At 44.5% G+C, this 15,987-nt stretch overlaps 1 protein-coding gene across 3 annotated transcripts in view; it reads left to right on the top strand.

Moving 5' to 3' along the window:
• The first annotated feature begins 1,261 nt into the window (after nucleotides 1–1,261).
• fam189a2 (family with sequence similarity 189 member A2) overlaps nucleotides 1,262–15,987 on the top strand; it is a 36,325-nt gene continuing 21,599 nt past the window's right edge. For 2 of the 3 annotated variants that reach the window (XM_030417623.1, XM_030417622.1), the window contains exons 1-2: nucleotides 1,262–1,788; nucleotides 7,641–7,697. In XM_030417623.1, the coding sequence (XP_030273483.1) occupies nucleotides 1,510–1,788; nucleotides 7,641–7,697 (336 nt within the window). In that variant the 5' untranslated portion in view covers nucleotides 1,262–1,509. The remainder of the gene's footprint in view (nucleotides 1,789–7,640; nucleotides 7,698–15,987) is intronic. The other variant, XM_030417624.1, reaches the window with a different exon arrangement.

Here is a 15,987-nt window from a genome sequence, read left to right as displayed (position 1 = left end):
GTTATCTCTATATGTATATGTGTATCCTCTCTCTCTTCTCGCATCTCTCTCTCTCTCTCTATCTCCTCTCTATCTCTCTCTCTCGTCTCTCCTCTATCTATCTATCTATACCTATCTATCTCATATATCGCTCTCTCTATCTTATCTCGCTCTATATATCTCTCTCTCTCCTCTCTCATCATTCCCTCTAATCTCTTCTCTATCTCTATATATATATATATGTATATATATATGTGTATATGTATGTATATATGTATATATATATATGTTCCCTCCCTGCTCAGTGCCCATATATGTATGTATATATGTATGCATATGTATATAAGTATATATGAATGTGTGTGTGTGTGTGTATGTGTATATATACACTTTCTTTATCAGACGGAAATATGCCTCCATCACTCTTCACTGCGTGGCAGAAAAAACTGCCATGCCTGCCTGCTTATTAGAGTGTAATCTAATGTAGTCTATTTACTTCATGTGTTGGGGACTATTTAAGGCCTGCCCTGGAGTCTACATTTTACTTCAGGATCATATTTCCCAGATTTCAGTAAGGCTCCTGTCCTGTTTACATGTTCACATGCTGTTCTGCCCCTCCCCCACTCTGACTTCTCTCACCCCACTGCCAAAAAATGTGAAAGTCAATCCCGGCCGTTCTCCCTCACTGCTCCCTGCTCCCTCTCTACTCCTGCTCCCTCACTGCTCCCTGCTCCCTCTCTACTCCTGCTCCCTCACTGCTCCCTCACTGCTCCCTGCTCCCTCTCTACTCCTGCTCCCTCACTGCTCCCTGCTTCCTCTCTACTCCTGCTCCCTCACTGCTCCCTCTCTACTCCTGCTCCCTCACTGCTCCCTGCTCCCTCTCTACTCCTGCTCCCTCACTGCTCCCTGCTCCCTCTCTACTCCTGCTCCCTCTCTACTCCTGCTCCCTCACTGCTCCCTGCTCCCTCTCTACTCCTGCTCCCTCACTGCTCCCTGCTTCCTCTCTACTCCTGCTCCCTCACTGCTCCCTCACTGCTCCCTCACTGCTCCCTGCTTCCTCTCTACTCCTGCTCCCTCCCTTCTACTGTTCGCTCACTGCTCCCTCTCTGCTCCCTCACCTCTCCCTGCTCCCCCACTGCTTCCTCTCTGCTCCCTCACCTCTCCCTGCTCCCTCTCTGCTCCTCCCTCCCCTCTCCCTGCTCCCTCTCTGCTCCTCCCTCCCCTCTCCCCGCTCCCTCTCTGCTCCTCCCTCCCCTCTCCCTGCTCCCTCTCTGCTCCTCCCTCACCTCTCCCTGCTCCCTCTCTGCTCCTCCCTCACCTCTCCCTGTTCCCTCCCTGCTCCCTCTCTGCTCAGCCCTCACTGTTCCCTCCCTGCTCAGTGCCCAGCAGCGTCTTATTTAAAACTGGGGACCATCATGGCAGGACTACCGAACAGCTCCACTCAGCTCAGCCAGGATACACCCTTCAGTCCGTGAAAACAACCATTCTCTGCTCAAATTCTAGCTCCGGAGAGACTGTTTGTTTTTCGAGATGTCGCTCCCAGTGGTGCTGCCGGGGTCTTGCTGTCCGGTTACCGCTGCTTCGCAGCTCGCAGAGCCGTCTTACCGAAACCGACCCCGCGGCTTGTCCGCCTCATCCCGGATCACTGCCGGTGGGTCTCGGCTGTTGCTGCCCGGACGGCCGCTGCTGTCGCTCGGCTTGTTGCAGCTGCTGCTCGGCGGCTCCATGGTGGCGCTGTCCTTTGGAGCCCTGTCCCTCAGCAACTCGCCCCCCATCCGAAACTCGTGTCCCTTCTGGGCAGGCTCGTCGGTAAGTTCGAGGCTCGAGCTTTGTCATCGTCCGTGTGGAAATGCAGGTCATGTTCTTTAGATAACAACCCTTCCAGGAGGTCACAGTTGCATTGGAAGTATATAGTGCAGTGGTGTGAGGCAAACAACGGCGAATTTTATAACGGTGTTTACCAATTTTAAAACAGAAATGACGACAGAAAACCTGGTGTATATCACAAAAGCGTATGAAGGCGTACTTTGACTGGTTTGCTATCTCTCTGTCTGCCATATGAAACTTGGCAGTGCTGTGGAGTTACTGTCAGAAATACTGGCTTGATAGTTAAATGGCACACCTCGAAGAAAACAGGTGTTTATAACTTGGGTTTTATGTCCCAACTCCGCACCACCAGTTTATCACTTGTAATAATGTACTCACCAGAGTAACTGATGAGAATTTGGATGATGGCAATGTTGCTAAAAGTAAGTTTGAAGAGAAAACAAAGGTGAGTGGTTAAAGAGCATATCAGCCCAACTGTCCATTCATCCCTGTCTACAGACCTGATTCAACTTTGACCGACTGTTTCTTTTCTTCTTTTTTTTTCTTTTTACAGTAGTTTGTGCACACTGCTTCTCTGTGCATTTAGGGATTATTCACTAGGGGTGTACACACTTTTCATAAAGTGGTCACACCTCTAACTGTCCAACTGAAGACACGTCTGAGGGACTTGGTCTCACTTAGAGTGTGTTAAAAAGCATTAACACTAACACAACAAATGTTATGTCATTTCAGAGATCAGCATACTTAAAAACTCTTGTTCAAATGCAGACACATCGTAGTAGTCACCATTCAGAGATGTGAAAAACCTGCAGCTTGACTGTCATGTTATTTGGAAGACTTGTGGCCTCACTCATGCAGGGGGTGACATGCAGCAAAGGGCCACAGGTCAGACTCAAACCCAGGCCACTGCAGCAAGGACAAGGCCCCTGTACATGGGACACTCGCTATGCCAACTGAGCTAAGGGTGCCCCAAATGTGCACCAATTCACCTTTGATTGAGCTAGACGAGGATTCTTCTCTTGCTTCTTGGTATAGTGACAAACAATACTAATTTCCAAATGATGGACTCCTTTACAGGCAAAACATCAAAGGCAGCTTTTTCGCTGTCGTCCTTTCACAGTTCAAAACATGTTTCAATCGCTAGTTGAATAATGTGTCACTAAATTTAAATCATATAAATGAGAAATTTGTGTTTTAAGTGATTATTGCCAATAAAAATGACTGTGACACAACATCTCATTTTGCTGCTCCTGCAGCCTTTGGGGAAGATTAAAATCCCTTACCTCCTGCTGGTATTATATTTTTTCATCTATTTAAAGCTATTGGGGATAAAGCCTATCACTGTCCACCTCAGCTCTCCAATCTCAGCTGAAGCATTCGTGTGTTACACACATGTGTTACAGGTCTGTGTGTCATGCTTTAGTATGACAGCATTAATTGGCAGTAGCAAATCATGCATGTTGATGTACTATATCTGAACTGAAGCAGGCCAATCTCCTATCCCGCAGCAGCAGGCAGCATTTTCTCATGAAAAATCTGATAAACTAATTGCACACTAGCTGCCCACAATTAGATAGAGGACAGACAGTGACTAGCTGGTGAACATAGTGAAGCATTTAGCAGCTAAAGAGCCAGATATATTTCTCCTGAGTTGGTGGAGCCAAAGCAAGAGCTAAAACGAGAGTGAATATTGGACTTACATTCATAAGGAGGTGACAAACGCGATTGCATGCAAATACCAGAGTTGCACTGTTTGCTATTTTTAATCACCAGTTGTCAAGAATTAGTCAGAAAATAGTGAAAGATACCAAGGCCAAGGGGATGTTTTATATTTCTTGTTTTGCAGAAAAGTCAGAAACTTACATAATTTAAAAAAAGATATAGCCAAAGAGATGAGAGCATAAAATACCCAAATTAGAGAAGCTAGATACAGCAAATGTTTGACTTTTTTTGGATTAATGATTAAATGCTTATCAAATAGAAAATGTAGGTCATCCAGAATAGCCATATCAAGGGGGTATTTTCATCCTGGAAGTCATCTGGATAGTCATAAAGGAGGGCACTCCGAATCATAATGCCTTTTTTGAATTAAATTAAATAAATATTCAAGTAAACAGAAGCTAATATTAGGGCTGCTCGATTATGGCAAAAATCATATTCATGATTATTTTGATTGATATTGTAATCACGATTATTAAAGCCGATTATTCATTGATTTGAGAACAAGCACTTATTGAACTTTGAACTTTGGTATTTCTTTTAACACGTTAAGTTTGACCTGTAAAACAAGAAAAATGCAAACAAATAAGAGAAAAATATATCAATAAAATGAATAAAATAATATGTAAAAATAAAAAATAAACACTATCTTGGTGCGGCTAGACCATAGGTCTGTTGTGGTGGCAAAATACAATATTGTTGACACTTCTCTTGCAACTTTTCCGCGACATTCGTCATAAAGGGCAGGCAGCGCAATTCTGCTGATATGGTGCCGTGATGGTGACACATACCGCTTGTCCAATGTGTTAATCAGTTTACTGATATTGTGTTGGCGCATGACCTCAAGTCACGTCTGGCCATTGTTGTAGTCCTTTCATGGAACACTGACCATGACGTCACCTTCTAAGAGATCGTGACCGCTATTTTGGCTCTCCACACACACACACACTACATGCTTGTTTATTTGTGCTTGAGTTTGTTTGTTGTTTAGTTTCATAGTTAGCTGCTTTAGTCAAGTGAGGGCTTTTATTTATTGAAAGTATTATTGATTGGATCAATGTGCTTATGTTAATTAATTCTATTATATTGTACATAGCAGTTTTCTGTGATTCTTTTGTGCATATGTATTGTGATAATTTCTGGTTGTGATGGTCAGTGCTCGGATTCATTTACTTCACTGTTCCTTTAATTGTTAATATTTTACAAATACATTTAAAGTGAACTCTTCTTTGAGACCATTTTGGTCTTGTTATTGGTCCCTGATACCAGGGTGGTACCCCGTTTTAATGATGAAATCACAATTTGTATGAATTTTTATTGATTTTAATTTTAATAATTATTATCAATAATAAATCATTTCTAATAACCACGCCTGCCCTACCTTCGATTCCCAACACCCCCAAATATCAAGACATTTTAGAGGCCAGTGTCAGTGAGGGTGAAATTTCGCTCCAGCGCTGATCCACCTCTGGAGGTAGTATCATGGCCGTGTTGTTGGCGAACCGAACCAGTGTGAATGGATAAGCCAGCAGCACTGAGCGGGGCGTGTCAATCGTACAGTCTGATAACAACACAGGTCCCTCACTTAACTTAATAAAGAGAAATTTCCCACAAAGCAACGTTACATGACCAAACAAAAGTAACGTTGTAACTGTCTTTGGCAACTTATATGAGGAAAAAAATACCACAGCTGTAGGTGGAGAAGTGCCTGTCCTCCTGTCTGTCCTCCCGCCCGTCCTACCAACTCTCCGTCACATTCCTGCCCGAAAAACAGCGTCTGTCACTGGCAGAACACTTTAACTTACCGAGTGTTTGTGATTAAAGTAAATCACCGCGACCATCAGCCCTCCAGACCGAGATTTCAGTGAACTTTCCTCCGGAAAACAGCTTCCAGTTTAAAAAACATAACTTCGTCACTTTACGGGATGTTTGGTAGGTCAGGATCTCAATCACAACACATAACAGCATCCATATGATTATAAATTGTCCGCAGGTTTAGATTGACAGGGGGGACACCGGACATGAGTGTGAATTACATAGCAGTTCGTCTTTAAGGCGGAGATACTTCGCTCTGTGGGAATCACCATCGGTGGAGAATTGGAAAACCAACACTGCGGAGATAATGCAGTGCCGCTGTGTAAAAGGGCTAATGACGTTGAAGAGTATGGAATTAGATTTGTGCCAAAAGAAACAAACAAAACGTATTAAATGTCAAACAAAAACAGGAATTTGAGAGAACATAAAACTCATTTCAAAAATAAAACTAAGAACTTGCAATCAAATCATTTGTCAAATAGTGTAAAATATTGGTCTTTTACTCTTCTAATAATGCATTATTTTGTTTACGGTTCCCTCTGCTGGTCTCTCTCCGCTCAGACTTTTGCGCTGACTCTCAGCTTTGCGCTCTCTCTGCAGCTCTTTCTCGTTTGCGCTCCCTGACTTTTTGTTTGCAGTTTTGGCACAAACCTCTCGGGTGGGCGGGCCTTTTCAGCAGAGCGTCCCCATTGGCTAATTAGTTGTTGACTGACACAGCTCAGTACCTATGTGTAGATAGCTAGCGCGCTAAATGACCCCGGCTTTAAAACGGAGAGAAGAAGAGATGACGAGGACGACAACGACACTGAAGAACAATATATGTATGTCATAACTACTTACATTTCACTTGTTTTTCTCGTTGTGGGTTGTTACTGTTGGTCTTCATTGTCGTCTTCATCTTCTTCTTCTCTTTGCTTTAAAGCTGGGGTCGTTTAGCGCGCTAGCTCCCTACCCATAGGTACTGAGCTGTGTCCGTCAAAATCTACCTAGCCAATGGGGACGCTCTGCTGAAAAGGCCCGCCTACCCGAGAGGTTTGTGCCAACACTGCAAACAAAAAGTCAGGGAGCGCAAACGAGACAGAACTGCAGAGAGACCGCAAAGCTGAGAGTCAGCGCAAAAGTCTGAGTGGAGAGAGACCAGCAGAGGGAACCGTAAACAAAATAATGCATTATTAGAAGAGTAAAAGACCAATATTTTACACTATTTGACAAATTATTTGATTGCAAGTTCTAAGTTTTATTTTTGAAATGAGTTTTATGTTCTCTCAAATTCTTGTTTTTTTTTTTACTTAAGAACTTTTGTTTGTTTCTTTTGGCACAAATCTAATTCCATAGAAGAGAGGTTGGGCATTTCACCAAGACATTGAACCAAAGCATACTGCAATTTAAACCATGAGGAACCACCATGGAAGACAGATTAAGGTTTCAGAATGGGAACCACAGGCCCTAGACCTATTGAGAATTGGTGAAGATGTCAAACATGCCATGCAATTCAAAGAGATTGAAGAATATTTCTGAGATAATAGGGTTCTCTGGAAGGATGGTGAAAATTCCAAAAGCAAGAGTTGTAAGACTCAAAGCTTGCTACAGGAAACATTTGCAAGCCATTTTACCTGCCCAAAGAGGAAAGACAACAAAACAATTGAAAGGTTGTAAAAGGAATTTTGTTGAGGACTGCCCAAGTTTGTGCACGCAGCTGTATAGTTACTGCTGGTGTTTGGTCCTGGAACTAAAACCAACATCTGACTATGTGTGGAGGTGGGAACTTAATTTGAAAATGACTGTAACTAGGTATGTTGCTAGTGCAAACTCCTTTTCCTCTGTCTTAATTTGGAAGAATGAGTTTCCTTCTACCAGGTTACATGGAAAGTACTGTGTCTGAACCGTGCATCTTAACAACAGGAATCCCATCAGGCTCCTATCTGGGTCAACTTTTTCTATAACTGCCAGCAACAACCAGCTATTCTTGTCATTCACTTAACCCAATACTTACACATGTTGCTGTTTGCCTGGCTGACTCTCTTAATTCTTCCTTCACACCACCAGATGGATTCACTCCTCCTTCACTAGGAGTTTGTCATCTTCTGTCTGTACTAATCCAACTCTGTCCTTGCAAGAGCCCTGCTACTTGGTAGTAATTGAATGCTAATTTTAATAATGCTAGATTTTTATCTCGAGTACTGTGATAGGCTACATTTTGTTAGATATGCATATATGCCTCCTTTTGTATGGTACTGTTTTGAGTCTTTTACATACATTGTTGCAACACATCAACATTTTTTTTCTCTATGCATTTCCAGGTTATTCTGTCTGGCATCGTAGGCCTCACAACATGGAGAAGGCCAATGTTACTACTGGTAAGGGACATAGCTTTGGTTCCTTCCACAAAGAAGGGATTACATTGTTGTTTGTTGTGTTGCTGTTGAAATTCAATAGGAAAAGAACAGATGGATTCAACTATCACCTAATTAGTAGTTTCAACCATGTTCATGAAGGGCCCAACAGTGTGGAGGTTACCAGGACTCCATTCTCTGATCAGCACTACTTCAGTACAAGGGAAGAAGTTACCAGTACAATCACCTACTGAGGCCCCTTTGGTACCTCAGTTGCAATGGAAATCTGCTCTTTGTGGCACATGATTGGTCAAAGACATCCCTGCTGTGGTTGAAGATGTAGGAAAAGACATCAAGTCTCGGTGAAGTCAGTCCTCTTCTTCAAACCATGGACATTTAACTATCTATGTCACCGTAATGAAAAACTGCATTCTTTCAGAAAACATGGCAAAATTAGAACTTGGATTGATGGATTGTTCTGACTGTTGCAAAAACCCATCTGCATTTCAAATACAGATTAATCCTACAGCAAACACTCCTTGAGCATCTTCTGTCAGAAATCAAACATTAGAGCATATAGTGTATCTGTTGACAAATGCAATTTTCCCACTTGTAATTTTGAAACTGACCTGATGTCAGACCAATAAAGAAAATTACAGGTTTTGCACTTTTTTAGATACATTTCTGCTGATTTCTTCTGTCACAACTGTCCTTAGTAATGAATAAATGTAGTATTAGCATTAACTAAATCGAGCTCTGATGTGGCTGTAGAACAGTGAGACTGAGATCAACCAGGTCAGATAACAAGCTGTAACAACCAATTACACAGTGCATTGTTTCCTGTCAGCACGTTGTATATGTGAAGCCAATTTAAATCCAGTTTAAGTCCAAAGGACTTTTTGGAGTCTCTTGGCATTTATAATAAAAAAACACAACTGCACCCCAAGGAATAGGGATGGGAATTGATAAGAATTTAACGATTCCGATTCCATTATCGATATTGCTTATCGATCCGATTCCTTATTGATTCTCTTATCGATTTTCATTGGGTGAGGCAATAAGTATAAATGTGTTTGTTTGTATGAACTCCCTTTTAATATCTGATCAGAAGAGGCAGCTCAGAGTATACACAAATTATGTGAAGCAACCTCAGAACAAGCCTAATAGTAGGCTAGCTACTTCTCAAAGTAAAGTGCAGGAACTCATAGCTTAGGGCAGTGTTCCTCAACCAGTATGCCATGGCATGCTAGTGTAGAGCTTAGATCAGGCCCAAAAAATCAAGCCAACCCGAGCCCGTGCACGTTGTGTCCGAGCCCGGCTGGCCCGACACATTGACTGTAATTATGAGTTGTTGTCACTGCCCACGACTTGTTTAAAATGGTTCCATACCTCAGACTTTCCTCCAAACTTGCTCAAAGTTAATTCTCCTGTTTTTATTTTTTTCTTTACATCTTCAAGCTCCATGTTGCACTTAAGCTACACAATCAGTAATGCTGGTACCGCGTTACTAATCTGACCTCTTTTTTCAGTAACGAGTAATCTAATGCGTTAATATTTCCAAAACAGTGATCAGATTGTAGTTACTTATTCAAGTGACTGTGCGTTACTGTTGTTTTTGTCATTTTCCGTACTAAAAATATATATTTTCTTCTTCTTACGTCTCGGGGAGTGATGTGACGTATGCCTCAAGTCACGTTTTCAGCATGAGGAAAACTCACGTGTACCCCACACAGCGACACAAACACAAACCAGCCCGAGGTTCGGGTGGGGTGGGGCAGAGCATCTAAACTCTACGCTAGTTTGTGCCTTGACGGATGATCAAGAGTGCCTTACCTGAGTAACCCTGCCTCTGTGAACGGAGTAGCTAGAGGTGTACGAGAGCTGCTGCAGCCTCTGAGCCTGCCAGACTCCGGCTGTCAACATCATCTAAATGACAATGACAATAGAGATTATTCGTGTAGTAAAAGTTGACACAATGAAATGGAGCTCACATTAACTAAGTAGACAGAGCCCAGTCTGCCTGGAGAGTTTAAAGTTACCTTCGGCGTTAATAACAGATGGCGTCCCGTTAGCTCTGCTGCTGCTTGTATCACTTGCGTCGCTATGTAGTAGTGTATAAACATGCGACAGTCCTGCTGAATTGCTGTGTGGCCAAATGTTTCTGCATACTGGAGGTAGTTCCCCCCTTTGATGAAATGGAAATTTTACAACACTTGTAAAGTGACCATATTGTCGTCTTTTCGTGTGAAATACAACCAAACTTTAGAGCACTTCTGCCTCAACGCCATGTTTGCTGCACTCTGAACCAAAATAACGCAGCGCGTGTGTGACGTCATGACGCATTTGCAACGCGCGGAATCGATAACCGGAATTGTTAAGCAGGCATGCTAACGATTCCAAGGAATTGACTCACTGGGCATCGGTTCTGAAGAAGAACCGGTTCTCGATTCCCATCCCTACCAAGGACAAATAAAGTGTTTTCAGTTTAATTGAATTGAAGATAATTACCAAATGTAAATTCATTGAATGGCCAATTTGAATGTGTTATGACCTGTTGACATAGGGAGGATCTAGATTGATAATCATACAGATCATACAGCACACCTTCAGACAGTCTTTCCTCAATGGCATTCAACGGTGTTTGTCCTCGGCTGTACTCATGAAGCGCACCATGTACTCACCATGTATTTTCTTGTCGCATCACATCTAACCAATCACACAGTAGGCATGATAGTCTGATTGCCAGTTTCAAACACTGTCCCCCAATTCCAGCAACCTAAAAGGTGTGGGTGCCAGGGGCTTTAGACCATCTGACGACATACTGACAGACTGAGTAACTTGAAAGTATCTCAGTATTTAGTGCAATTTGCTTTTTGGAAACAATTCTGTCAAGAAGACAGTTCTTTGATTGAAAGTCAAAGAAGATTGAGTTCAGTTTATGGACAGTGATAAAATTTAATCTGGACTGAGCTTCGTGGATCCTCTGGCATTTAAGACAGGATGTAATAAAATATTTAGAAGACCATGAGAGCCCACTGCTACCAGACAGTGCTTGCTGGCCTGTTATTGTGTATCATGTCAAAGTCAAAGCTGGAGGTGTGAGAGACTGATTAGGTTATTGATAACATGGAGTCCCATGCTCTCCCAGCAGCGCCGAGGGGTGTTGTAATGGAAGTTCTTCTTCTTGGATCCGTTATCTGCCTTGAATAAACTGCCTTAGAAAAGAGGAAAGATTCAGCAGCTTATTCATTGCAGTCTGTAGCACTTAGTAGGCAAGAGGGAATGTTTATTTGCAGATTCTTTTAAAAATCTTCTTGACAATCAGTCTTTAAGTGCAATCATTATTAAAGCCATGAGCTTTTGTAACATAAGTATGGATTTAATTAGTGAGTTGGATGAAAATCAGCAGCCCAAAATAAACAAGCTGACCCACCAGGAATACAACATCTGCTAATAGGAAGGTGGAAAGCTAAGTGTAGCGCTGCACTCCACTAGAAAATCTGTCAAACAAACAGTTGGCAGGCAGAAAGCTAAGCAATTCATCAGCTGTAGCACATTGAACAGCTTAAAGGAAAATCATGTGACCTGTTTTACCTTGATACAGCTTTGAAATAATTTTGATGGTACAGCCACTCTGCCAACTCTGTCAACAAGTTCTCTTTTCGCTCCTGCTTTTAAGCTAAAGGGTCTCCAACTATTTCTTAAACACAGCCAATTCTAATGGTGGATGACATCGCCAGATTTGTCTATGGCCCTGCTCATTGGCTGACCTTTCCCTCATATCCAGCGGCTGCCTCTATTAGCTCCGTACATTTACCAAAAGTAGGCTATCTTTTCTAAAAAGTAAAAATGGTGTGGTTAGTATATGATTACGCTCTTGGCCCCCTCGAAGAAGTGGACTGTATGCGCTTGTGGCGGGTGTAATAGAATAGAATAGAATAGAATAGAATAGAATGACTTTATTGATCCCAGACTGGGAAATTATTTTGTCACAGTAGCAGTGGGTCTGCAAAAAAACACTCTGTACATAATACACAATGTGTAAATGTACAGTGCAAAACATACTTTAAACAATATAACAATAATAATGGATACAACAAAACAGTAGAGAGATCAGAGTTCTCTCTGTCAGGCAGAGGTGAGAGAGTTATTATATAAAGTGATGGCTTTTGGCAGAAAAGATTTCCTGTATCTGCCTTTTGGAGAAGGTGCTCCGCTGTCTGACCAGTGTGAGTTGGAGAGGGTGGAGAGGATTATCCATGATGGATAACAATTTTTTCAGTGTCCTCCTCTCCACCACAGCCTCCAGAGTGTGCTGTTTACAGCCAATCACAGGGCCAGCCTTCATGATGAGTTTGTTGAGTCTGTTGGTGTCGCTGGCTCCGATGCAGCTTTTCTGGCCCCCACAGACTGATAAAAGATCTCCAACATCTTGCTGCACATGTTGAAGGATCTCAGCTTCCTCAGGAAGTAAAGTCTGCTCAACCCCTTCTTGTAAACAGTAATCAGTTTTAGATCTCCAGTCCAGTCTGTGGTTGATGGTAACACCAAGGTACTTGTAATCCTCCACCGCCTCCACATCCCTTCCCAGAATGCACAGTGGTTGGGGAGCCGTCTTCCTTTCCTTCCTAAAATCTGTCACCATCTCTCTGGTCTTGCTGATGTTCAGCCGCAGGTGATTCTGCCCAGTCCACCGTTATTCTCTCCTGACCCAGGCTCAGGTTGTAGAGGTGTTGTAGGACAGGAGACAGCTGGCTGGCACATGTCTTCAGGATCCTGGGGCTGATACTAGCTGTTTTTAGACAGGGCACCAAGCTGCCAATTTGTCCGTCCTTTTGGCGGCTCGGTCCGTGCTTTTAGACAGAAGGCGGCAAATTGGGGGTCTGTTTTGGTCCGCCGATTTTCCGCCTCGGAGGGTACACTTATTTCCGCCTTGCCTGCTATCTAAAAACGAGGCGGCAATGTGCCGGCCCCTGCATGAGGTGGGCGGAGGTGTCAATGACCTGCACTGTAGTGCGACCCACAGCCGGGGAGTTTTAAAACCAAGTAACAGCTGATCACAGCAGTCAGTCCATCATTTCATCCGTGGACAATAAGATGAGCAACTGGACAGCCGCTGAGATCCAGGAGATGCTAGCGTCTCCTCGGTCTCTGTAGCTGTTTGGTTGTGTTAGCTTGTTGTTGTGTCGACAAGCTAAGACTGGTTGCTACTCGGTTTTAGAAAGACAGGCCGGTACATTGCCGTCCTTACCTTGGAGCAAATGTGCCGCCTTTTCTATCTTAAAAGGGCTACTGTCAGGGCCTGCTACTTCCGCTGGTGTAGCCTCTCCAGCTGTCTCCTAACCTGGCCTGTAGTCACAGTCATGCGGGGAAGGGTGCTGGTGTCTTCAGTAGCCCCATTCACACTGCCGTTTGCATGCGGGGAGCCTGCGGCAATTCTCCGCACCCTCCTCTGTGTGAAAGTTTCAGATGTGGAGAGGGGGTAAAATTCACTCCGGCGTTGATCCGCCTCTGTAGGTAGTATCGGCGCGGCATTATTGGTGAGCCGTCCCAGTGTGAACGGATAATCCGGAGGTGTGGAGTTGGGGGTGTGTCGGTTTGACTAGTCTGATAACTGCACAGGCCCTTCACTCAACTAAATACAGAGAAATGTCCCACAAAGCAACATTACAGAACCAAAAAAAAGTAACATAGTAACTGTAACTGTCTTTGGCAACTTATATGACGAAAACAAATACCACAGCTGTACATGGAGAAGTGTCCGTCCTCCTGTCTGTCCTCCTGCCTGTCCTACCGACTCTTCGTCACATTTCTGCCCAAAAAACAGCGTCTGTCACCGGCAAAAAACTTTAACTCACCGAGTGTTTGTGATGAAAATAAATCACCGCGACCTTCAGCCCTCCCGACCGAGACTTCAGGGAACTTTCCCCCAGAAAACAGCCACCGTCCCTGCCAGTGAGGGAGTCAGACAGCGTCCTGTTTATTGATGGTGATTATGTAATTATGTAATTTAGTGTGAAAAAAGTAACTTTGTCACTTTCCAGGATGTTTGGTGGGTCAGTATCTCAATCACTACACATTATAACAGCATCCATATGATCATAAACTGTCCGCGAGTTTAGATTGACAGGGGGACACCTGGGAAACACTGACGTCATCAACATAACGTGTACCGTCACGCCTCTTTAGGAGCCGCAGCGCCGGCTTTCTGTGTAAGTTGCACGGCGGTTCAGCGGAGATGCTTCGCTCTGTGTGAATCACCATCGCTGGAGAATTGGCGAACCACCGCTCCGGAGATAATGCGGAGACGTTGTGTAAAAAGGGCTTGTGAAGGAGGAGGTGGAGGAGGAGGAGAAGTGCTGCACAGGAGAGCTCACAGCAGGGGAGTGAGGGGGGAGTGTGTGGTGGTCTGGAGGTGTCATGGAGACGACAGAAGGCTGTGAACTGAACCTATTGAAGAAACTGTTCAGCTTGTTTGCCCTCTCCAGGCTGCCTGATGACTGTCTGCCGCTCACCTTACACCCAGTGATCTGCTTTATTCCAGTCCACACATCCCTCACACTGTTCTGCTGGTGTTTGGCCTCCAGCTTCCTCCTGTAGGTGTCTTTACAGGCCCTCAGCATATCCCTGAGTTCATGCTGCACTCACCTCAGTTCTTCTCTGTCTCCAGACCTGAACGCCCTCTTCTTCTTGTTGCTTTCAGATCATTGGTAATCCACAGCTTATTGTTAGGGAAACAGCGTACAGCCCGGGTTGGCATGGTGGTGTGTTCACAGAACCTGATGTATTCCGTGATACAGTCAGTCATGTTGAGATCCTCCCCATGTGACTCAACGAGTACATCCCAGTCTGTCGACTCAAAGCAGTCCTGTAGTGAGTCCGCAGCCTCCTGAGTCCACCTCCTCATGCTCCTAGTGTGGACAGGCTGCCGCTGAACAAGAGGGACATACTTAGGGGTCAGCAGGACCAGGTTGTGATCAGATCTGCCAAGGGGGGGAGGGCTGTGGGATTGTATGCATCCTTAGCATTTGCATACAAAAGATCAAGTGTGTTATAGTCTGTGGTGGGGCAGTCAACGTACTGGTGAAATGTTGGGAGTGTTTTGTCCAGTGAAACGTGATTAAAATCCCCAGTGATGACAATGAAGGCACTGGGATGCTGTGTCTGTACCTGGGCAACAGCAGAGTGGATGACGTCACAGGCCACCGCTGCATAAGCTGAAGGAGGGACGTACACACTGATAATGATAGCGGATGTGAATTCCCGGGGCAAATAATAGGGCCGCATCCCCACAGTCAGCAGTTAAATGTCCGGGCTACAGAGATGTTCTTTCACGTGAACATGTCCGGGATTACACTACCGCTCACTCACACACAGTGCAATCCCTCCTCCTTTCCTCTTTCCGCTTCTTATAACGTCCCTGTCCGCTCGAACAGTGCTGACAGTACCGCCACGCTGTGGTCCGGGATCTGTGAGTGAAGCCATGTCTCCGTGAAACACAACACACTGCACTCACGATATTCCCTCTGAGTCTTTATCAGTGGGGCGAGCTCGTCCGTCTTATTCCCCAGAGACCTCACGTTCCCCATAACGATCGCCGGTACAGCCGGTCTGTGTCTCCTCTTCTTCGCCCTCCGTTTCGCTCCGGCTCTGCAGCCCCAGCGTCTTCTCCGCAGCTCCTTCGGGACCTCAGGCCTCTCTCTGGGCAGCAGTGCAGGTTCACCAGCAGTGCAGGTTTACACAGTGCAATCAGCTGGTCGTGTGTGTAAACAATGCGCTCAATGATGCGCTCCTGACCCTCCTTTGCTAGGGATAGCAGAAACATCATAAAAAGTGCCGCAAACGTTTAAAAAAGGAAAGTATCCATCTTCTCACAGTCTCTCGAGAAATTCACAAGAAAATCAAAACAGAAATACAGAAAAAACTTGGAAACCCACGGGAGCTGCTTCAACAGGCTGCCACCTAGTACGGTGCCATAGCAACATATTGACAATATAATGATCTGCTGCCACTTTCTCTTCATACAGAGAATGTAACTAGGGATGCACCGATGCCAATACTGGCATCCGGCGCCACTTTTCTAGACTTTACGGTACTGGTTTAGTGGCTAAGGAAAAATCCACTGACCAGTTGCATGCAAGTTAAGCCATCCCACGTGATGCTACTCAGCCAATCAAATCTGTGCATTCCAGGTGATAAACATTGCAACCCTGAATACAGACAGAGGTGGGAAGCGGGTGACAGATGGAAAGACGAGTGAGCGATAGGAGGAGAGAAGACAGAGAGACGAGTGAGGCGGAACCAACAGAGAAAA

The sequence above is a fragment of the Sparus aurata genome, chromosome 5 (assembly GCF_900880675.1).
Source record: "Sparus aurata chromosome 5, fSpaAur1.1, whole genome shotgun sequence".
Classification (NCBI taxonomy): domain Eukaryota; kingdom Metazoa; phylum Chordata; class Actinopteri; order Spariformes; family Sparidae; genus Sparus; species Sparus aurata.
Note: the sequence above shows the minus strand (reverse complement) of the source record. Positions and strands in the feature narration are given on the sequence as shown.